Below are 24,925 nucleotides of genomic sequence, written 5' to 3'. Positions count from 1 at the left end.
CGCCGCACTGTGTCTGTACTTACGTATATTTCGAGCCACTTCAAGTCTTTCCCGAACCTCAGGGTGATAAATCGATCGTCTACAGCGTGGTTGCCTTTGGTCGTCCACTGGAGGCTGTCCTATCGTAGCTACCAGTCTTCCGGAGACGTCGGAGTGCATCGTGAATGGTAGACTTCGCTACCCCAAGCTTTTCAGCAATGTACCGTAAGCTCCGGCTTTCTCTGGCCAAGGTATCAGCTCGGGTTGTGTCAACATTTGAAAGAACCATTATTCTGGATCAAAATAAAAAAAAAACATGTCTGTTAATCAGAGAAAAGTTTTGGTTAATGAATTAAAGATGTTTAATGTGCGAAAAACTACTTACAGTTTAGAATAAGTCTTAAAGTTTAGAATAGGTCTGACAGGTAAATCAATTTCAAGACAAATAAATCAAATTTGAGTTTTATCTAATTGTTTACTAATACTGAAGGGATTAGTCCAATGGACTTAGACCCTACATTCTCTGCAATAACTAGAATACCCACAAAAACAAACACATTGTTGAAAGTCAACTTTTTATAAGATAAATATGATGTGTCCGGTTTTTTTTTGCAGTTGAGTATATAAATCCCCATTACTTTTATATTTACCCGTTTGCGCAATTAATTTTCAATCTCTCCTATACGTATTAAGGCGAACTACTTTCATAACTTAAATGTATTCTATTACTCTGAATATAGGAATATTTTTCTCTTTTAATAATATTTATATTTTTCTATTCTGACATTAAATGTGGCGTACTCATTTCTAAAGGCATTTTGAATTCTGATGCGTAATTCATTTGTGTTTTAGAATAAATCATGAATTTCGCATAGCTGCACACAATGATGTATTGTATTGATTCATTTGCAGTGTACAGACTCTATAGAAAATCAACAAGCTTCAAGCAGTCCAAAGGTGTAGTGAATTTTTTATTTAGATTTTAGATTATCATGTCATATCTGCATAAAATATTGGGGTATAGTCTCGTTTCGACAAATGGTCTGTAATGAACTTATATGATTTGACAATAGTATTCCACTTTCAGATAATAATATGTAAAGAATGTTTATATATTCGTTGGCTTTATATAATAAGCGACAGGGATTTATAATTAGCCACCTTAAGTTGACAGTACTGCGTAGCGCGCAACATTCTCTTAAGAAAGAAAAACTTGGAATCTCTTGTATATCATAGTTAACGTCGTAATCGTGGTTAATGAGGCATTTAAAATAATATGCTAAAAGAATTTTCGGTATGAAAAAAATATTTTATCAACCTCAATCAATTTAATCAACCTTATCTTAATTTCGTTATATAAATAATTTGAACATAACTAATTAAGCTTTATGAGCTTTTATGATGAACTATATAATGCATAAAATTCATAAAATGTGCAATATTCGTTTTTTAAAGAAATGTTAAAACATGTTCAAGTTTATTTTTAATATAAGTCTAAAAATAAAACGTCGAATTTATCGAAGTTATGACGTCATCAATATTTTTTTCCAAACCACCTTAGTTCAAACTGGTTATCTAGAAACGTGCTAAAATTAAAACTATAATGAAATTATGTACAGTCTTGCTGGAACCAAATAATGGGATCTGAATTTTCCCTATTATTTGGATCCGCAATTAGGTCCGGAAACATTGCCATACAAAGATGCTTCAAATATCGCTCAGATGTTAGGGAAATAAGAACCAATCAATTTTCCTTTGACCCAAACAATAATTTTTGGGGGTCGCTGGGTGTGATTTGTCTGAATCCAGTAGGAATTTTCCCAAGCTAGTAGCGATAATTGTGTACCACGTTGTAAAAGTTTGAAAATATTACACTATTAGGAAAAATTGGAATTATTAATGATTTCATAAAATTCTAAACGTCTGTCCGGATCATCTCCTCAGAGTTCGTGAACAAATTGAACACTATATGTGCACATTTTCTCTATCTTTAAAAATTTCACTACATACGATTCACTAACAGTTTGTTGTAAGGCAATATTTGCTATAGTTTAGTGACTGTTGACTTCTAATAATAGCCCAATAGTTAACTTCGTATCGTCGCTTATTCCTGGTCTTCCAGATTTTGGAGCAACCTTCCAGTTTCATTAAATTTTCCAAAATTCTGCTTACTCCCCCTTTTTAAAATTGAAGGTCTCTCAAGATGTATATCGTTAAATAGAAAACAAGCTTAGACTTAGACATCATTAGAATTTCTACGCTTATCTTTCGGTTAATTGTTAAATCCATATGACGTTTTTGAAATTTCATGACATTTCGATTAGTTAGATTAAACTGACAGCCATTTGGTTGAATTTGGAATTCAAAACAGTTTCGTGTTTTAATTTTTCATTGCTTCTTAATGATGAAAAAAACTGAAAAAGCTCAGCAATAGCTTCAAAAGTGTTATCCGGACTCTGCTTCATAAAAAAAATCATTTGTTTGTTGAATTCAAACGTGGTCCGATTATGGTGAACGTTCTGTTCGTCAAATCGAGTTGGTTACTCCAGAAAACATCAAAAAAATCCGCAAATTGGTTATATATAATCGTAAATTGAAATTGCGTGAGATAGCTGAGGATATCAGAAGGCAGAACTATCGATCAAAAACAACAACGTGTTAATGATTCAGAGCAGTGTTTGGCCATGTTTACACTTAATAAATCGGATTTTTTGCGTCCATATGTGACAATGGATGAAACATGGATCCATCTCTCCACTCTGGAATCGAAACGATCATCATCTAAGTGGACTGCAACCGGTAAACAAGGTCTGAAGCGTCCAAAGGAATAACAGTCAGCTGAGAAGGTTATGGCTTCAGTATTTTGGGATGTACGTGGAATTTTGTTTATCGACTATCTCCAAAAGGGAGAGACAATCAATAGCAAATACCACATAGAGTTGTTGGATCGTTTGAATGGAAAAATCAAGGGAAAACGGTCTTATATGTCGAACCACTGTTAAACCAAGACAACGAACCGATTCACAAGTCGATGGCTAAATTGAACGAATTACACTTCGAATTGCTTCCTCATCCACCGTACAGTCCAGATCTGGCCCACAGTGACTACTGGCTATTCGCTGATCTCAAAAAATACTCGCCGGTAATAATTTCAGCTCAAATGAAGAAGTAATTGCTGAAACTGAAGCCTATTTTGACGCAAAAGTCAAATCCCTCTACAAGCACGGCTTCGAGTAGTTAGAGAAGCGTTGGAATGATTGTATTGTTCTAGAATAAATTGAATTGAATAAAATCGTTTTTTGGCAAAAAATGTGTTTTTCTTAGATAATCACACGATTTATTGAGTGATGTGTTATTATACTAATTGTAAGACTGACATTGACAAACGGTTGTACTAACACAATCGAAAAAATTGATAAGAACAAATGTTCTCACTGGGTAGTTTTTTTCATAAATTCAAAATCAAGTTTGTTTTGTTTTTTGTTTTTTATTAATTAAGTTTTTTTCATGAACGTTCATTTACATGTTACGAATTCTGTGCATTATTTTATCATGAATCTGTATACACTTCACACTAATTTCATTTAAAACCGTTGAAAATATTTGTTTATATTTTTTTTTGCTAATGGCACTGATATAGTTGAAAGGCCAGTCGCCAAAATGTTTGTATTCAAACTAAATGTTGTAATATAAATATATTATCAAATTTATTAGATTACACGTAAAAACGAAATAATAATTTTGATTATTCAGTACACGTTGATATAAGTATATTAGTTTTAAGTGAGAGAGCACAGAGGTTTGGATCGAAAGACCGGTTTTATATAAAGTAATGACGTGAGGCTATCTGCCTCTTGGGAACAAAAGTAGACGAAGTGTGGACTGCGGGGCGCGCGCGGTTGTATCCACAGCGTGATCTTAATGTTGATTGCGCATGGCAGTATCCTGTTAGTTGTGCGAGTAGGGCCAGTTCCGAGTTCTGCCACCCGGTAGTCTGAAGTGAAGAGTTGTGGGATGTAGATGTCTAAGTGAATGTGTCGCTGAGTTAGTTAATATCCGAAATAAATGAAAAATAAATATGAGCATAAACGAAGAAAGTGGGGACAACGATAATAGAAGAAATATAATGCCAAAAAAATCAGTAGAAACAAAATTCTCGAATATATTATCTGTTGATGCCGAAAACTACATGCTACGAGGAATCAGCCGGCCGGCCTCTATGACTGTTGTATCAGCTGAGGGTACGTACTCAGATGGGGAAACCAATCAACAGGGAACTACATCCATGGGACTGAACTCTAAATCTCGTGATAGAGAACTTTATTGGGGATATAGTACCAATGAAATTGGTGCTGAATTTTGCTGCGCTCGAATTGTTTCGTTCCACAACCTCTTGTGCTCATGTGAGTTAACTTGTTGTTGTAACTGTGTTCCTTTATGTACTTCAGATTGTCACGCTTGCTTCCACAACTTCTGCCTCAAGTTCAACCTTCAGTACATGTGCCAGAAGGACAATGATGCCCTTCCTCCAGTTACCTTAGATTACGACAAGGTGAGTTTTTAAATTTTTTTCTAAAGTGCACATTAGTAGTAACTACTCCAACCGGTCTTTTTTTGTTTTTTTTTTAAATAACAATCAATAGATTATAAAAATATTCATTCAAAATTGTAGGTATATACATTTCTACAAAAATTTCATTTTCTTTGTTTTCATACATATTTCTTTGTCACCCTTGTGTTATATTCTAAGAATGCCAGTATAACATTAACTACTGGTACAGGCAGCAACGATTTTTAATATAATTTCATCTTAATAAACATTATCGAAACATTTAAAAAATATATAAGGGTAGTTTTGAGCTCTGTCCGCCATCTTAGTTCGATTTAAACAAATCCTTTGTTTATATATTGTGGATGTTATTATATCAAATTATTGTTAGACGTTTGTGGTTTATTATCTATTAAATATCTATAAACGGCATCAGTGACTGACGAACTGTCGTTAAATAATCCCTTACTGTGTATCCACGATCCTCGAACCTTTTGTTTGCTGTGAGGGTGAAAATCGAAAGTTACATGCCTACCTAGGTCGTTTGCTAACAGCTGATGCAAGATTATATAATTTTGTTGTCAGTGTTTTTGAATTTATAGGTTCCTGTTTATTCAGTAATTCTATTTTTGGTCGAGATGAGACTAGAAAGGATCAAATAAATAAGTTTTAATTACTTGAAATATAACTTATTTAAGCTGCCAAAAAATAAGGAATTTAACTCAAAAATATTAACTTAGTTTGTACTTGGATGAATTTTGATCAGAATCAGAATGTTTTTCAGTAGATTTTTTTATTTTTTCAAGATTATCCACTTCACAGCTTCTTTCTTCCTATTTGCTTTAAAAAACTTTGTACTCAATAATTATATTCACATCTCTGTTTAATTATTCTTGACTTTATAATTGCCTTGTGATTATAATAAATTCGAAACAATTTGTTCGACCAGTGAACTGTGGTTACTTTCTGGAATAAGTATAATTAGACTGCACATCGTATTTCATATTTTTCCATAACTATTTTCCCATAAGGTATCTAATTTGTAATCTACTCAATTCAAGTACAAAAAGTATTATATAATCTTGAACGAATTAACAAATTGGGACGATTCCCGTCAAGTCGTAACTTGAACAATAATATAATCAAAATTATTCAACACCACAATCAAATGCCTCTAAGGAATTTTATTAATGCTAACTCTGCTGCGTTTAACAAGGTATATGGAAAATCGGAATCAAATGAATCAAGAGGATTACTTTTTAATAAATGTCATATTCTTTTTGCAAAACATTTTATTTAGAAGCACAAGCGGATCCCATTCGGGCGTTCAATTACGTCGGCGCTAATTAAGAGCTAGCTAGCTCTCTTCATTTTTCATTTTGATTTAATAAACTTTCCCATGTTTCAGTTATACGAGAGCTGACATCGTTAAAATATTTGAATAAAGTTTCTCGATTCAGCTTAAAAAATTTTCATTTACATAGAGAAATATTCATTTCGACTAATTAATATATTAACAACATAATATCAGGAACGTAGCCAGGGGAATAACGTGTTTTCCAACCCATCCAAGACTTCCATATTTATTTTCTTAGAAAATCAGTTTCTCATTAAGCAGCATTTTTAATTAAAACTTCTATGTGTGATGTAAATCTTCATATTCGAGATTTTTATAGTTCTTGTTAGATGAGATACTAGTAATATGATCTCTATTCGAATGAGTTTGTTGAAACCTCTTATAACAGCTGTAATAACTCCAGAATCATTCTTAATTATTCCAAATATATCGTTAAATGGTAATAAAACCTCAGTTAAAGTAATAACTTACGAATTTTTTCCCAAAAGCATCTATTTAAAAGTCTTTAAGGCATTAGCGTTAATAATATGTCTTTGGGAACTTTTTGGTGTTCATAGTTACCGACTGGACGTGTAAGCTCGTGGACGCGAGCGTTTGTCAGTGTTTTCCGCTCTTCCATTTTGTTATTGTGAATAGACTTCACAGTGGAATCATTCGAGATCACCAAAATTAAAAAACGCAAGTCAAAGTAGGACCAAAATGGAGTCAATATTGAGTATTTTCTTTTGTTCTGAAGGTGTGTGTGTGTGTGTGTGTGTGTGTGTGTGTGTGTGTGTGTGTGTGTGTGTGTGTGTGTGTGTGTGTGTGTGTGTGTATGTGTGTGTGTGTGTGCCGATGAGGTGCAAGAAGCGCACGGGCATATTAAGGAAATATTTCGTGCATCTAGCGCACACTACCTGTGACGAATCCGAAAGATCGTTCGCACAAGAAAATTTGATCTGCCGAAGTGAGTCCTAGAGATGGGCCAAAATACAAACTTTCGAATAATCATTAAGACAAAACGAAAAACCATCAGCAACATCTAAGATTGTCCAAAATGACCAAATGTTCAATATTATATAAAATATTGAACAAAAATTGATAGAAAAAATTCTTTTTTCTAAGAACGTATGCATTTTTGGTATTAGGTTAAAAATAATTGAAAAATTGCGTATTTTGAATTTTCCACAAAAAAGCCTTTTAATTTAAGAATGGTTAGGTTAAGTTAGGAGACTATGACTATAATCGCATTGGTTTGAATATAATTTTTCTTCTTTTATTTACATTATATAAACATTTGAAGCTAAATACAGGGATCAAAGATACCGTCTTTTTAACTAGAAATGTGCCCTCGATGCACCCTCCTATATAATTTGTGCGCTCGACCCACAGTGCGCTCGTTGCACGCATTCGTGTGTGCCACCTATACGTTTCATTTGTGCAGCTTCGTTAGCCTCTGTGTAGCCCAAACATACTTTCCCGGAACTACTTTATCTTCATCAATTTCTGCATCAATAATATGATAATGTTTGATGTCTATATTAATTATAAGTTTTTAAAAAGAAAATATTGTAAAAACGTATTAAATCAAATATGTAATATTTCGTTTATAAAAATTTCTGTAAAATGTAAAGCTCCAATATGACGAGAAACAATAGAAAATTCAGTCAAAGTGTAGGACATTTTTAGAAAAATGATCTTAACTAGGAAGAATGTTGTGAAGCCTGTTAAAGCTGTCACTATTATCACTGTGGAAATAAATTTTGAGCTGCACCCCTTCTGAACCCTCACGATTTTCTACCATAGCAAGATCATCAAGCCCTTCTTTGTCTTTTATGTTCTTTCAGATACATTTTTATGGTCACAGGTGGATTAAAAAGTGGTTTTCGATTACCACTTATCTATTTTTCAGTAGTTGCTGTATAAATATACAAATTTCTTACTTCTTCGACCTGCATAATAAAATTATGCAAAATATTTTTGACGTTTCAGCCTGGCTTTAATCAAAATACAAACCGACTTTTAGAACCCTGATAAGTAATGAATCTTTGTCAAATTATATACATTATTCATTAAATCGATTTATTTGAATAAATGTAAAATTAGAATAAGTCATAAAGGACATATAATACTTAATCGGAAGATTTTAGTAGTTTAAAACAACTAAAAATTAAAAAAGATGCTGTTCGCATAGGACAAACATCTCAATATTTGGAATATAGATTAGGAAGTCATAAGAATGATTTAAGAAAAAAAACATTAAAGCATTGAATACTAAAGAATGAGTTATAAATTATAAAAATTCAGATCCAAAGTTAAGGTTTACTGAGCAAGAGATTCAAGTCCTGCTCCGTCAGTCCTAGAATTCTGATATCAATCCAATAGAAAATTAATGAGCATATTAGAGAAGTAAGATTCATATAAAGCATTTTAAAGAAACATGTACAAAAATAGTGGTAACTAATATCACCGGGATACAAGGAAAAACAATTTTTTTAAGTTGAAGTGGGAAATGAAAGTAATGTTCAACACAACTTTTTTCTTAAAAATTTGAAATACTGACTTAGCTTTGTATCTTTCATAATTTTCTTGTCATGCTTAATTACGTAAAGATTAATTCTTCAAATTTGTGGGATTATACACGAAATTTGAGTGATAAAATAAAATGAAAGATTGAGGTGTGTATAAAATAGTTGAGATTTTGTATGGTAATAAAATTTATATTTACAATAGTGAGTAGTGTATTAGTATCTAATAAAATCAATTTCACTCAAATAAAAATAACTTTTTTATGATTGAAACGAACAATTTTATTTCTCTATAAAGCTCTTTTTATCCTACCCTCAATGTACCATTAATGGTAAATAAATGGTTTAGTTCACTAGATGTAATGCCGAAAAATAGAGAAAAAGCTCCTAAAAATACGTACGAAAGCTCATTCGATCGGGAATGATACATGAATAATTAATAAATTAGAAGAAATAAAAAGGTTATAGAAAGGTTAGTCCCACCTCTCGAAATTCTATTACTAATAATTTTAACTTAATGCTGAAAATACTCTAAAGTGCATCAATTTCCGGTTGCGGCTTCTAAAAGGTGTACGTGATATGAAATTTTTAAAGCACAAAAACATATTGTATAAAGATTTCAAAGAATTTATTATAGTTTTAAATGAAACTTGAGTGAATTTTCTAACAAGCTGGGTTATTTTTTAAGTAAGAACCGTTTTGTAGTGAGTAGGAGAAAATTTTGTTATGGAGGTAGAATTGTAATGTTGAATAAAATATGAAAATTTTTCCATTTTTAACATCAACACGTAGCACCTAACAGTTTCTTTCTATTGTCATCATTTCCAAGCGTTTCCCACCAAGAATTTTAAAACAGATGAAAGCCTGTTGACTGTATGCGATTTCCTCATCAAACTTTGTTTTTTCTGCATCATTTACGCACATTTTCATCATTTTTGCACCTTCAACATAATATTCAAGAAGCTGACCATGAATTCCAGCAGGACGAAATTTTTTGGCATTAAAAATCGAGTAGCTGATCATAATGTAATTGCGTCGTAGTGAGAGACTAGCAAACCCCAAAGAAGTTGGCACCGCAAGTTTGAAAAATTTTGAATATTCCTGCTTGTTTTATTGTGCTCCAAAACCGCATGGGGCTGAAAATTAAAATTGAGAACAAACGATTTTTTAGTTGGCACAGAATGTTCAAGGTATTGCGATTTTGGCAATTGCTCTGTTTTGCTCTAGGTTTCTTCTATATTGTAACAAAATATACTGTTAAAAAATTTTTGTTTTCAAAAATTTCGCGAAAAATAATTTTTGAGATAGCACCACTTCTTCGAGCAATCGCAATTTTAGTCGTTTTTCTGAGTTGTTTTAAGTTTGTTTTCAGTTGTTCCAGTATATTGTTGTGGAAAAAAAATATTTTTTCGAAATTTTAAGAAAATTGATTATATTATTCAACTAATATCTCACTACCACCTGAATTTTCGCTGAATCGCTATTTTAGAGTTGTTCTTGCTTTTTCGCGATCGTTCAAAGTTGGTTTTGTTCTACTTTGTTCTAGCACGGAATAAGGCTGAAATCTTTTTCTTTTGGAATGAGATATTTTGGACTAATGTAGAACAACCGCTAAAAAGGTGATGTCTCGGAATATAATAATATCGATTTGTTAAAATTCAGGCGTCAGTGGGATATTAATTAAATAATATAATCAATTTCCATTAACTTTCCAAAAAATATTTTTTGTCCGCAAATAAAATTCCAATTGAGAATAAACTTGAAACAACTCATAACAACTATTATAATCGTCATTTATGGAATTTGTGAACGTTATACTTTGGAACAACATACAACAGTCCTAGAACAACTCAGAACAAACGTCAAAATTGCGTTAACTTGAAAATGTGGTGCAGTTTTTTTCTCATTTTTTTTTATAAAAGTTCCATTCTCAGCCTTATGCGGTTTTGGAACACAGCATAACAAACCTAGAACATCCCCTAAACAAATTCAAAATTTTTGTAACTTGTGTGCGGGCCTAACTTCTTGGAGGTGACTGGGAAACAGTAATAGACTTATATGTGACATCACTTGACAAAACGTGGGGAGACGATGCTCAATTGGTTCTTACTTAAAAATGTTCCTTAATTAAAGAAATTTATCTGCGACCTCGCAACAAATAATGTTAAAATAATTGGCCAAACAATTGTCTGTTTCGCGGAGTCTTTTTATCTGCCCAATTGATAATATTAAGTTACAAAATTTTATATTTCATTTATTATATTTTAATGAACATCTAGTTCTTGGTGGAAGAAAACAATCATTGCATTGAAAAAAAATTATTTTTGGTCATTTATTTATATGATTAATCACCGTATCACCGTTAGATCCAATTTTTTTTTTAATAATGGAGATCAGGAAATGAGTTTTTTTTGTCGAAAATTCAAGAAGATTTTTAATGTAATGGTCAATTATTTCACGAAATTTCTCTTCATCATTGATATCTTTCTAACCTTCATTCTATCAGTTATACTATATTTTTCGTAAATTCCATCTTCCTGTCCCAAACCCTTATTAAGAAATAATCAATATTACTTCTTAGGTATTTAGTGTATTTTTGAAATAAAATAATTTTCTTTTTTTTAATGTTGAGTTTTATAGAAAATCTGGAAAGACTTGAAGATTGGTATAGAACATTCTACATCATTTATGTCTAGAATTTTCTGAAGAATCCCAAGAATAAAAAATATAAGGGGGGCTGCTTTTAAAATTGGTAAAGTTGGTATTGGCCAATGTCCAACTTTTCTTCCAAACACGCCCTCATTTAGTTATTTGAATTAAGTAATATTTTGACAGTATGCGCAATAAAATCATTGAATATTTGGCTTTCCTCCCCTTTATCGACTGCCAATACTAGTTATCCTCCGAGACATCAAATTTTTTGCGTATTAAACTTTCAATCCAATGGAAATATTTTATTATAAATTCATTTTATATACTGGTACTCTAGGAATGATCAAAACCTAATAAAAACACTTTTATTATTGAATATACAGTTTAAATTAATATTTCCTTTCATTGCAATAGTTTGAGTTGAATAATAAATTTCTCGTTTTAATATATATATATATATATATATATATATATATATATATATATATATATATATATATATATATTTTAATTTAATGTAAATATGGATAATATGGAAACCAGTTGTCACATTTTAAGTATATTCCAATAATGTTTCAAGTTAAATTGAAGTAATTGAAAACACGCTTGACTTATCAATATTTTACGTAGGAGGTAGGAATTAATTCCAACATTTAAAAACCATATACTGGATGCTTGGACGCTATCTGGACGCTTTTTCATTGTAAGATTATTAATTCGAATCGAATATAACTTCAAGGGCATGGCCAGCTTATGACTATTATGTATAATATTATGGAGGATAAAAAATATGAACGCCTGGTATAGTCGAGAGCATGAAGCGCTGCATTTTGGAAGTTTTTGCCACGATGGCAATATCAATATCAATGTATAAAACTTCACAAGCGCTGGACAGAATAATAACTAAATTAAACTTTTGAACACAGTAATAATTATTTATTTTAAAAAAAATAATTTTTAAATCCAACATGAGGGGATTTTTTGCAAAACTTTCAGTCACTGTATCAAAATTATTTATGTTTGTATTTACTAGAGCTCTGTGTACACTTATCATGGCCAGACAATTAAGGCGATCTTCTGCCATGGTGCTTCTTAGCCATGTTTTTAGTCTTCTGGGGCTGCTAAAGGATCGCTCTACTGTACAGGTCGAGCATGGTAAAGCGATCAAAATTTTTAATGCTTTTTCCGTTTCGGGAAAGAAGGAATTTGTTTCTTTTAGGACTTCAACGACTTTTATATTTGTTAGATTAAGCCTATCGTGCCAAAGTTCGATTTCATTCCTTATGTTCAGTAAATCATAAAACCGGGCAATAGATTCACAAGTTTGTTTCAAATTTTCAGTTGTCATCTTTTACATCTGCGCCGGGTGTAACTTAGATAATGCGAATGATGGCGTGTTTTCTTCCGCAAAACACGTTTTCCGGATTTTCATGGTGGTTTTTAATTAAAAGTAAAATCATTTTAACGTGTTTCGAGGCTTTAACCACGTCCAAAACCACAGATTGGGCACAAATTATACAAATCTAACATAATGCTGGTGAACGGCTGACGTAAAAAGAATTGCAATGCACACACACATATTTTTACACTGTTTAATGGCCTTGCGTTTTTTCAAATCTGATATAGTCGTGATGAAAATGACGGCGATTTTAAAAACGGATGTCAATGTTCAATACTTTTCCACAATAAACATTAAACCTTAATTTGTCAAGCGATACAAAATAAAGAAAAAATGATAAATTAACACATTTTTTTAAAAAAGTTGTTCTTCATTTTTATTAGGTTTTCTAAACAATTTATGTAATTCTAATTGCGGTTATTACTCCCTCTGCTGCGGAGAACGGTTCTAACCCTGTCAGGCATCGAAGAAATAAAATTCTGGACGTACTCCACCGGCGTAGCATCCCATTCTTCTCGAAGAGCAATTTGGAGCTGACTTAAATCACTAGGAGGAGGATGACAACGTCTAACACGCTTCCCTAAATTATCCCACAAATGCTCTATGATATTCATATCGGGAGATCGTGTAGGCCAATCCACAATTATGATTCCAACTTGCTCCAAGTATTCGGTAACAATTCTGGGAGCATGTGAACGAGTATTATACTGCTTTAAAATGAATTGCTCTCCAATAATTCACAGCCTCTAGGAGAACTTCTTCGATGTACTTCCGAGCAGTCAGAGCTCCATTATTTATGAAAATCAGTTCAGCTCGGGCGTGGAAATTAATTCCACTCCAAACCATAAATGATCTCCTTTCAAAAGGCCGTGATTCACGAATGGTACATTAAGCAAATCGTTCTCCTGGTCTTCTCCACATTCTGTCTCGAATGAGAATACTGATCGGCAAATAACCGCCTCTCTCGATGCCTTTCCAGAAGTTTCATGCCCCCGCAGTCTCCTCCGCACTGTGTCTGCACTTACATAGTATACAAATACTGCAACGAACAAAAGTAATACTTGGCGTTTGTTCAAGAGATTTCTTACAACAATAAGCATTTATTATAAGAAGGAAGATACAAAAGCTCATGGTGCAGGAATTTTAATTGCTTAAAGTTTAATTAAAGCAAAACCCAAAATGTTATTTGGAATTCAAAGCCTGATTATAAACATTTACATAGAATTTCAGAATTTAATCGTACTAAATCAAAATTAGTCTCACTGTAGAAGAAAGTGACGAGGAAAAGCGATAGTTGTTCTGTTTGTCTTTTAGAAAATCAAACATACATTAATAATTTCTTCTTACCAAAGGACTATCCCTATAAATCTTGTGGTATCTTTATATACAAATATCTCTTTCATGTGTTGCGTTGTTGAAAAATTTCATAAAAGTTCTTTCCTTTCTAATATGATAATCCCATCTTACATTTGGGCGCCGGTTCATTCTTATGCCGCCTCTTGTGTACCATTGTGTTATACTTATGGTCCACCTATTGTCGGTAATTGTCACTAGATGTCCTTCCCATTGTCACTTGGTGTATTTGATTCTGTAGATGACGTCCTTTACCTGGGTCATTCGTCGAATCCACACGATTCTCATACATTTCTATGCCCAGCATGCATCGCTGCATATATGGTTGCGAACCCTGGATTTTCTTTAAGAACTATTGTTTTCTAATTCACTCGTGGTGGAACTTCGCTACAAGATGAATTTCGTGAAGGTTGTCCAAAATCAGCGGTTGCTGTGCGTAAACTGATATTGCAAGATCGTTATGTGACAAACCGTGAGATTGAAGCATACTTGGGCATTATTTCTTCTCGCATATATTCAAAATTGCATAAAAATTTGGCTGTCGAAAAGATTAGTTCGTGTTGGATACCACTTAATTTAACAATCTTTCAAAAAAAAGCTCGTGTAGACTACTGCAAAGAATCGTGGTGCTTTAAAAGACGTGGCCAATAACGAATCATGGACCTTTGCATACAAACCCAAAACTAAACAACAATCGACTGTATGGATCTTTTAAGAGGAGCCAAATCCAACAAAAGTTGTTCGCGCACGAAGCAATTTGCAAATGGCACTTCGGAATCGCTGGACATGTGGCCACCGTTCTATTAGAGTTAGAGCAACGTAGAACGGTCAATTCTGAATGGTACAACAGCATTTGTTTGCACGAAGTGAAAAAATTAGGGAAACCAATCGCAGAAGAAGAATCATCGAATTTATGGACCATTCTTTTTACCGCAGATCAAAAATAAATTGCGTCGTTAACGTTTTTCTACATTTGAGGAAGAGGTCAATCAAATCACATGTTTTGGATGCACCCCAATCGGCATGGAAAAAATGCATCAAGAATTGGTTCAAACGCATGAAAAAGTGTATTGATTTTAATGGAGAATATTTTGAAAAACAATAAAGCCATATCGAGAGTAAATATTTGTGTTTATTTGTCTATCTTAAAACATGTGACCAACCCTCGTAACATCACTCTTTGGTTAAACAAATAGTTGAGAAAATGAAAACGATGACATGTTAGTACTTATAGATAAGCACACAACGTTTTGGTGCACACATATTGAAATTCAACGATGAAGTGCAACAAAAACATTAATAAAAATAAGATTGGATCATAAGGCTACAAACAAAAAAAATAATATATTATTAATAAAATATTATTATCAATAGATTTGATTTCAATTTAACTATTTTAGAGAGGAAATAGTTAGACTGGGGACGTCTAAAATAACCTGTACTTGCAATGAACTAACAACATTACTGATAATTTGACGATATATTAAAGTTCTGAAACGTTCCTCAGTTTAATGAATAACTAAAGCACCTGTTTCTTGTTCTAAATATGTTATGAATTATTATGTATCAGAAATATTTATACTGACAGCACTTGAAAAATACAAGACAGTCTACATGTTTATGAACCCAAGACTTAATTTAAAACATATTTAATTTTTGGAGAACAAATTAAAGTTAGTTTATTGTTTGGAAGTTTTTCATCAGAAATTTTATCAACAATATTTCTCCTACTAATACACTAATGAGACTACCCCATTTATAATGATAATTTACCTATTTTTACCAATAAATGATAAATATGCACTACGTCAACGTCAAATTATTTTCATAAAAAACGTCTTATCAAAAATTTAGTTGATAATCTGTGAGAAATATCAAAAAAATGAAGCTTTGGAGGCAAAAAAGCTGAATCCAAATGATTCAGGATAAGAGAAAACACATTTCAACTGCTTTTATAAGAAAGGCGTATACGTAGTGCGGTCCATGAGTTCTAGGGCTCATATAGTACAGCACAGTGCATTAGGAAAAATCTTTATGATTTCATTTTGTTATAGTAAAGCTCGAACGACCACTTAGTCAAGTTGTTTTGAAAGATGTCTCAAATTGAATTTTGCTGAGTTATAAAATTTTTGATTAAAACAAAGATTAACACCAACAAATATCAAAAACAGAATGACTTGTAACTTTTTCAATAATTAAAGATTGGTGTAAGTTGTTTCGCTGGGGACGAGAATCATTATAATGAGCCAAGTGCGGGAGGCCTTGGGACGGTGTTTACCCCAAAAAACATTAAATCAGTGGAAGAAATTGTCTAAAAACAGAAGAAATTTCAGCGCAGACCGACATTTCCCAAACAAGTGTTTTAAGAAACATATATTAGCGTATAATATGACAAAAATTGGTGTAGTGTAAAAGCAGTGTCAAGTAGAATATTGTGAGCGATTTTGAGAGCTTCGCCCCGAAGACCAAGAGGGTATATAATCAATTGTAACGGGTGAACGATCTATGGTCTTTTAAAGAGGCTACAATATTTTTGGGGCTGCGAGGGTATTCTTTTGATTAACTTTTAGGAATCAAATATAATCGTGCACACAGCATATGACGCTGAATTACTAAGGCAGTTGCTTTCCAAGGCTACTGCAAACGTGGCTTAACAGAGATTGAACGCCCACCATATAACCCTGATCTGGCCCCGTTCCACTATTTTTTCTCGTAATGCTGAAGGGCGTAATGGCAAAGAAGCTGTAGTCGGACGTTCTGAAAATTGTGTGGAAATAAATAATTATTCTATTTATGGTAAAAATAATGATATTCGACGTAACCTGGAGAGGAGGGAAGTAACATGATATAAAGTACACTTTTCGGAAAATGCTAAGCCAATTGGAAGATTTGATACAACCCGATTTTTTCCAAAATAATTGGAGCTCAAGAAAAGATTTAACAATAATGGATTAGTGCTTATCCTTAGTGATTCGCACTCGTAGTTTATTCAAATGCAAATCCTGATTGCCTAATAGTAGACGACTTATTATTTCAATTTCAATTCAAGAATCTCTGAAGATACTCGAGAGATGGCAGGAGGGAAGAATGCGTAGAAAACAAACACGCATATGAAGGGACATTGTTTCTTTGATACATAATCGTATTGTTTTGTTATATATAAATCACATTCGATTAAATAAAGTATTTTTAGTTTTCTCAAACAAAATAAACGGCGAATCACTACAACCACCATACCGTAATTTACAGTGTTTGGTGTGACAAAAAATGGGGATCCACAATCATAAGCGGAGATGCATGAACATTTATTTGGTTTCGATAGTGAAGAGCTAAAATGTTGGCTTGATTTCTCCTATCAATATAGGCGGATAATATTTTAAACTTTAAGCTCAGCGACTGTTACTTGTAAAAACTTGCATATTCCATATTCAGTACAACGCGACGATACTGCTGTTGCCGCGCCGGCCGCCGTCCTGTCCGCAACGTGCAAATTAATACGTATGTATGTAATGTATGTGCTTACAATTTTACATGAACTTGTTTTGATTTTTTACCAATATAAATACAAATGTCAAGTGGCCAGTGAAGGAATTTGTTTCCAGACTTTCAAAAAGAAAATTAAAGTGAATTGATATTAGTGATTGCCAGTGTCGGAAAATTGAGTACCTACCTCCTCATTTCTTATATGCGTATAGTTTTATTTTATGTATTATTTATATTAAACAAAAAAATGGAAATTAAATGGAAAGAAATCTCTTCCAACCAACCTGCTATATGAGATATGTAGATTAACAATATATTATTCCATGGAATTATGTAAGTTCAGTATTTAATTTTTACTACGTGCCTATTACACATAAACATCACAAATACATTCTTTATCTAAACCCTTTAGGATTCAAATGACAAAATATATAACCATGTTATAAATTTGTGGTAAATTCTACTACCAAAAATATTTATATAACATACAGAATTAATGGAAGTAGAAAAAATCGTTTGAGCAAGCTTTTCACCGTTTTGATTCTCGATTGTGTACCATACAATTAAATACATATTTATCGATAACAAAGTAATCTAATATTTACTTATGGAACACACAGAAATAGAAGATTTTTATTTCTAAACTACAGGGTGTTTAAAAAAAGTGATCCCGTCTCTAGGATAACTAGAAAACAGAAAAATATTTTGTTCAGTGAAAAATTGTTTGCTTTTGATTTTAAATTACGAGGCATATGTTTTAAGTAAGTACCATTTTGGAATTAATAAAAAAGAAGTTCAAAGATATCGCAATAATTTTATTTTTACATGAAAGCCTGTACCTTAATCTACTTTTCTACATAATTTCCGTAAATATTGAGGCACTTGTCATAACGTGGCACCAGTTTTTGAATACCCTCCTCATAAAATTCTGCCGCCTGACTTATTAACCACTGTTTCACAACTGTTTTGACTTCGTTATCGTCTTGAAGACGCTGAGCGCCCAGGTGTTTCTTCAAGTGCAGGAACAAATGGTAGTCGCTAGGCGCCAGATCCGGACTGTAGGGAGGATGATCTAGAGTTTCCCATTGAAAAGATTTGTTGAGATCTTTGGTCATGCACATTTGTGCGGCCATCTTGAAATGCTCTCACCAATTTCCTTACCATTCCATCACTCATAATGATTTGCCCGTAAACTTCGCAGATCTCACGATGAATATCGATCAGTTTTACGTCTTTAGCACTAAGAAATCGTATAACAGCCCGTACTTCACAATCGGCGGGACTCACGATTGTCGGAGGCATCTTAAACACTCAGTAAACAACGTACACAATGAAGAATCAGACTGTAATGGCGTCAGTGAGTAGACGTGATGTGAGTAGAGATGTAGGTAACCAGCGCGCATGTGCGGAACGCCGACCTTGGGGTTGCAGCGGCACAATCGTAAAACGGTACTTACTTAAAAAATATGCCTCGTATTATTACTTAGAAAGCATTATGTGAATTAAATTTTTTTTATTACGAAAATGAGACCCCATCGATAAAACGGATACATTAAAAAAAATCGAGTCTGAGAGCTTTCGTTTCTTGTAATGTTTTAGAAAAATCCAGTCTAATCAGCATAGGATTTTGTTTTTCAAAGTTGAATAAGTATGGGCACTGAGCTGCTATTGGTATGGAACAAACATCAATTTGATGATCATGCATTGCGGTTCTAGGACTCTGTTCTGTTGAGTTTTAAACAGCAATAGCATTTTCTTTGAGTTTGGTATAGAAAACTGTCATTCATTGATAGTTATGACGTTGAGTCAACAATAATTACATTTCTGAAACCCTGTTATTTGTTAAATAAAATATTGTTATTCAAAATGTACTTAAATTTTGAATAAACTGACATGTTATTAGCCTTAGGCGAGTGTTTAGAAAACTCTAGTGCAGTTGTTACGCGTTATGCAGGAAAATTTCCTTGAAGAAACTTACCAAGTAAAAATACATTTAGAGCCATTGAACGACGTTGTCGAGAAATTGGGAATGTGAGAACTGAAAAAATAAATTTTGGTAGGCCAAGAACAGCAAGAACCATAAATAAAGAAAATATGATTTTAAATTTATTTGGTCAAAATCCAACAATCCATAAGGAATTTGGCAAGACGAGCAAATACGTATTCTTCAAGTACTACCATTACAGACAAGTCTAAGAGCTCTTGCCCGACGATCTACCGGTTAGAGTGGATTTTTGTTAAACATTACAAGAAAGGACAGCTCTCAGTCAAATGTTTTTAAAATCTATTCTTTTTACTGATTTAAACTTTTTAAACTGATTTAAAGTTAATGTTTGGGCAGTAACTTTAGGTAACAAATTAATAGGTTATACATTTTACCTGGAAATTTTAATGGTGATATGTACCTGGATTTTTTAAGTAAGATATTAGAAGATTTAACGCTAAACGAGCGAAGATCTCTATTTTATAGGCACGATGGAGCTCCATCGCACTTTGATAGAAGGTGTCGTAATTGGTTGAGTAACCATTTTTCAAATCGATGGATTGGTAGAGGTGCAGAAGCTCCTATTCATTGACCTCCTCGGTCATGCGATTTAATCCCTTGGATTACACAATTTGGTCGTATCTTAAAGAAAAAGCTACACAGGTAAATTCACCTCAAGAATTGAGAGATAGGATTCAACGTCACCGCATAGCTGACTCCCAACCGTTTAGGAGATTAATGGATTATTTAGAAAAAAGGATAGATTTGTAAAAACGGAGAACATTTTGAACACCTACTCTAATTGAATTCTATTTAATGTTATTAGTCTTTTTTTTATTTTCATCTTGTTTAATCAACAAATTCATCATTACTTCATACCAGCATCGGTCATTACTTCATAATTTTCAAATGCAAATATTCCGAAAACGGTACATAGTATCGAGAGTACCTTTTTGGTGTAAAATTAAATGATGTTTAAGTTGAAAAAGTTTTTTTCAATATTACTTGATATGAACCGTGTAACTAGCGCCCTCCAAGATAGGCAGAGATAAAAACAAATTTATTGGATGTATCATCTTCCAAAACATGTTTGTATAAAATTTCAATACAGTGTTGCCAGTAGTCACGGCAAAATCGTAAAAAATGTGTATCTTCAACACCCTTTATCTCAAATACGGATGGAGTATTTTTCAATTTTCTTCTCTGTCCTAAAAACGGGATCTTCTTTTTTTGAAAAACCCTGAATAAAATAGTGAAGTGGAAAGAAATTTTCTGGAAATAGATGGGATTGGCATTTGTTTTCATTCTTCTGGTAGAGGAACTTGACAATTTTAGCTCGTAAAGCAAAGTTTGTTCTACTTACTGAATATTTTTTTATTTGCATTTTTTGTAGTACGTAAATTATGAGTCTAATTAATTCTTAACTGTCTCCAGAATATTTAACATCGTATCAAAACAAATTATTGGTTGAATTGTTATAATAAATATTCATGTTTAGAATTCAGAAACCGGAGGTTGAATTTTTTTTCATATTAAAAAAGATTCTTTTCTTTCCATTTTACATGATTTATACACTTTAGCTTTTTTTTTCTCCTTGGCCAACACGCCCACGAATATGAATATAATATAGTTAGAATAAATTCCATCAGTCTACGAAACTGTATATTTTTCAGGCTTTGTATCGCCGTTAATGGAAATTTGAATTTAAAATGTAATAAACCTGTAGTAAATATGAAGTACTCCCAAAAGTTAAACCTCACCGGAATTTGGTTCGCGGTTATCTTTTGAAAGAATTAGGGATATAATAATTTCATTTTTATTTTCATTTCGCGATAACAAAGAGAATTATACGCCTCAGGTTCATGATATATTTAGTTATATATATAAAACATACGAGGTATATCCATTGACATCTCAGTTTATCTGTCTGTAAAATTAATTTATAACTAAAGTCATAAGCGCCAAATCAAATTTTTCACTACGTTAGTTTTCTCGTGGATAAGTTTTAACTACTTAGTTTTTTGCAAAAACAATTAACTGACTGCTGCGTTTTACTCCGTATCAAGTAGCCTTGAAAAAGTATGTGACATTGTATTATAGTCGATTTTGAGAATACAATATCCTAATTAAAACACAATTATTATTTAAGTTGATGCAATAGCACCCCACATAAAAAGAATTCATCACAAAAAAAAATTTGGAAAACTTTTCCAGTTTTAGAAGCTAAATTTGTAGACTAAAACACATTCCTCGAATTGGTAATTTGTATAGAAGATCTAAGCTATAATTTTGTCTAGGAATTCGTTCATATTGAAAGTCTATTGTAGAAAATTTAAGACACGTTCTTCGTCCTTGTGAAAATGTGATTAAACTGAATGAAACTCGTAAATAGAAGCTACAACAGGAAGTTATCCATTCCGCCAATCCGGTACTGTTTAAGAAATGCACTCGATTATTGTATTCATTGAAATTTTTGATTTGAGTTAGTCAAATTCCTACCTATTAGTATGAATCTATTCTTCTAAGCTTCTACGTAGATGCCAGCGCCCTTACGGTAAAATTTGTATGTTGAACAAGCTCTCTTCCTTTGTAAATTACTACCCCAAAATAATTTTACCAAGAAATTGTTAATGTATCTTCATTTCTAAAATGCGGGGCTCTCTTCTATCAGCGATTTTCCTGTTTTTTTTTTTGTTTCCTAATAAACTTTTAAATACTATTCGATACTATTTTCTTCAGCCACGAATTACAGCTAAACACACAGCAATGTCATAAGCTCTTCATTCTTTGCCAAATCGAATGGAATCAAATTATTATTTATTCATAAACTGTCCATCAAAAGTTGGTTTGCACATAACGTTGCTTAAATAGGAAAAGATAAGGATTGTGGAACAGAGAAGAAAAGCTGGAGCGGAAAAGAGAATTGAGAAAAATAGGAAGTTTAAAAAATTGATAGTAATTATTATACAGCATATTCTTTAGTTACTTAGCTTGAAAAATACAGGTACAGGTTGTTCCGGAACTTGATGCAAAAATTCGGGAGTGAGTAGATAACATGTAAATAATGTTGTGCCATACAAACAATTTTCTCATACAACTCCTCGTTTCTGAGTTACTTATTGTTCACTCCCGGATTTTTTGCATCGAGTCCTGGAAGATCCTGTATATTATGTACCTCATCACCATCATCATCAAGCCTTTCAATCACATGTAGATTATGGCTATCGCTTTTGGCGCTTTAAATCCTTTTTTTTAGGTGGATTACCCCTTGTTTCCTAATTTTTATTTTTTTTTTATAGTTTGTCGTTTGTTTTGGCTACTTTTGTTATTAGTTTCCATTCTTTTCGGTTCCGGCATTTTGCTCTCCAGTTTTCTATATTAAGTGCTCTTATGTCCTCCTCTATTTCGTTTCTCCAAGTTTTTCTCGGCCTGCCCCTTCTCCTTGGTTACAATGGGATCCATTGCGTTATTCTTTTGATCATTTCAATTGGGTTTACTCGCATTATATGCCCGGCTCAGTTGAGTCTTTGTTCTTTTATGTATCTCACTATATTCTCCTTCCCCAGTTCTCCCTCTATTTCTTCGTTTTTTTTGCTCTTTTTTCTCCTTCTTGTGTTATGTTTGGGCCTTTTACAGTTCTCATTATCTTTCTTTCGTTTTTTTTATTATATTATGTACCTAGATATTTCAATTACTTGTGCGATAAAGCGATAAATTTATTTAAATTTAGTACTGTCACTTTAATCCGAAGACTTTTGTTCTCTCAGAACATAATCTTGAAGCAACTTTGACTTCTTTTGCAATTCAATAACCAAATTATTGGCGTGCTCTTCCAAAAAATCGATTTTTTCCGATTTCTTAGCGCTGATTTTCTGCAACTTCACTATATGTTTTATGAGAGTTTGTTAATCGATGATCGTATGATTATCGTTCGATGAAGAATTCGAACTGCTGTTACTAGTTTTTTCTAAATCCTCGAATTTCTCCAATTTTTTATGATCATATTGTAATTCTCTATTCACTACTCTCAACGACATATCGTATTTTCGTTTTATTGAAATATTATCAGATTTTTGATCTACGGCTGTTTGTTTTAATTGTTCGCAAATTTTCGATTTTTCTGTTAATTTCTCGACCAATTCTTCGTAATTTCGTTTTTCCTTTGTAGATAATTTTGACATTTTGTATTTTTTGAAAATTCACTATCAAATAAAAAAGATTCTGACTAGCAATGGTAATCGATTTTAGCTGGTTGCTTGTATGACTAAGTAGACAGAATTACATACATAACAACACATCCGTATGTTTTATTTTAATTTGCATTTCAACATACAATGAACCAGTACGTTAATGTGATAGATTTTGCACATCTCGTATAAATATTCCGAAAAGGAATAAATTTATTGTCGAACAAAGATTATTCTTTGAAGGAAATTGGTAAATGTTCATGTTAACTTCATGTATGTAAATGTTTAAAAAAATTCCAATTGCAAATGAGTAGGAATCAAATTTCAGTTCCTTGGTACACGTGTGAATTATACTGTCAACGTCCATACAAGGTTGTCTTATTTCACATATTCACTATACTCTAATCATCATAATGCAAAGTCAATTTAGATGTACGAGGGCCTTACAGAAAGTGAAGAACATGTTGGACTTCGTCATAGAATTCTGCCGCCCGCGATCTCTGCCATTGAGTAACGCGGACTCTCAGCTCCTAGCCGTCGTCATGAAAGTGCAGAAATAAAAAGAAAATAATATCAAAATGAATTATTGTAGAAATTAAGTTCATTGAATAAACTATGAAAATATATAATCTGTTACAAACAAAACAAACCGAAAAATTGCTGCGGAATACTGGTAAAAAAAAAATATAAAAAATATAAAATATAAAATAAGTGACGACATGCGCCAATCTATATATTCCGAAATGTATTAAAAACTTTTTTGCTCTTCTGGAACAAGTTCAATTTGTTGTTGTAGCGTAAAACCTTTTGTCCATTACTTTCCATACAGCGCATTATAAGTAGTTAGAGACAGTCTTGTGGAACAAATTTAATCTGTGAACGTGGGTGGTCTTGATGAAAAAGAACTTGTGGACGCCCTCTTAGATAAAGCGGCGAATTGGTTTAATAGGACATCGTCAACATAACACGTACGTGTTCGGCTACCATTGAAATTGTTGTCTACGGCAGTATATTCTCTACAATACGAGAATGGTCCCAGAAGTACTTGGCCTGACCTAGAGATGGCGGTAGTTGCTTAGAAATACCACGATACCAATCTATACAGCATATGTTTTAATTTTGTTGTTTAGTTTATTGTTTGACAGCCACCAATAGTGAACGTTTTCAGCGAATTTGTAAACGAGAAAGCTGTTCGCAAGATGGGTGCCGCGTTTGGTCACGATGGAACGAAAACAGCGTCAAAAGATATTTCCATTGAGTGTTTGGCAATGTTTCACAGAAGTAAAGCCTAATTTTTCAGCTGCTTCATAACCATGGATGAAACGTCGGTCCATAACTTTACACTTGTAACAAAAGGGTAATCAGAACAATGGACTAAACAGAGTGAACCGACAGCAAAGACCGTTTCAATTGCAGATAAGGTCATGGCGTCGGTTTTTTTGGGATACGCGTGGGGTAATTTTCATTGACGATGT

The 24,925-nt window shown here is 32.8% G+C and overlaps 1 protein-coding gene across 2 annotated transcripts in view; it reads left to right on the top strand.

Annotated features, from left to right (window-relative positions):
* LOC130451253 (phosphatidylinositol 3-kinase regulatory subunit gamma) overlaps positions 1 to 24,925 on the top strand; it is a 261,341-nt gene that overhangs the window by 140,948 nt on the left and 95,468 nt on the right. Inside the window, exons 1-2 of one of the 2 annotated variants that reach the window (XM_056790157.1) lie at positions 3,925 to 4,220; positions 4,428 to 4,531. In XM_056790157.1, coding sequence (XP_056646135.1) covers positions 4,058 to 4,220; positions 4,428 to 4,531 — 267 coding nt within the window. In that variant the 5' untranslated portion in view covers positions 3,925 to 4,057. Of the gene's footprint in view, positions 1 to 3,924; positions 4,221 to 4,427; positions 4,532 to 24,925 lie in introns of those variants that run through there. The other variant, XM_056790156.1, reaches the window with a different exon arrangement.

Source organism: Diorhabda sublineata, chromosome X (assembly GCF_026230105.1).
Source record: "Diorhabda sublineata isolate icDioSubl1.1 chromosome X, icDioSubl1.1, whole genome shotgun sequence".
Lineage (NCBI taxonomy): Eukaryota > Metazoa > Arthropoda > Insecta > Coleoptera > Chrysomelidae > Diorhabda > Diorhabda sublineata.
Note: the sequence above shows the minus strand (reverse complement) of the source record. Positions and strands in the feature narration are given on the sequence as shown.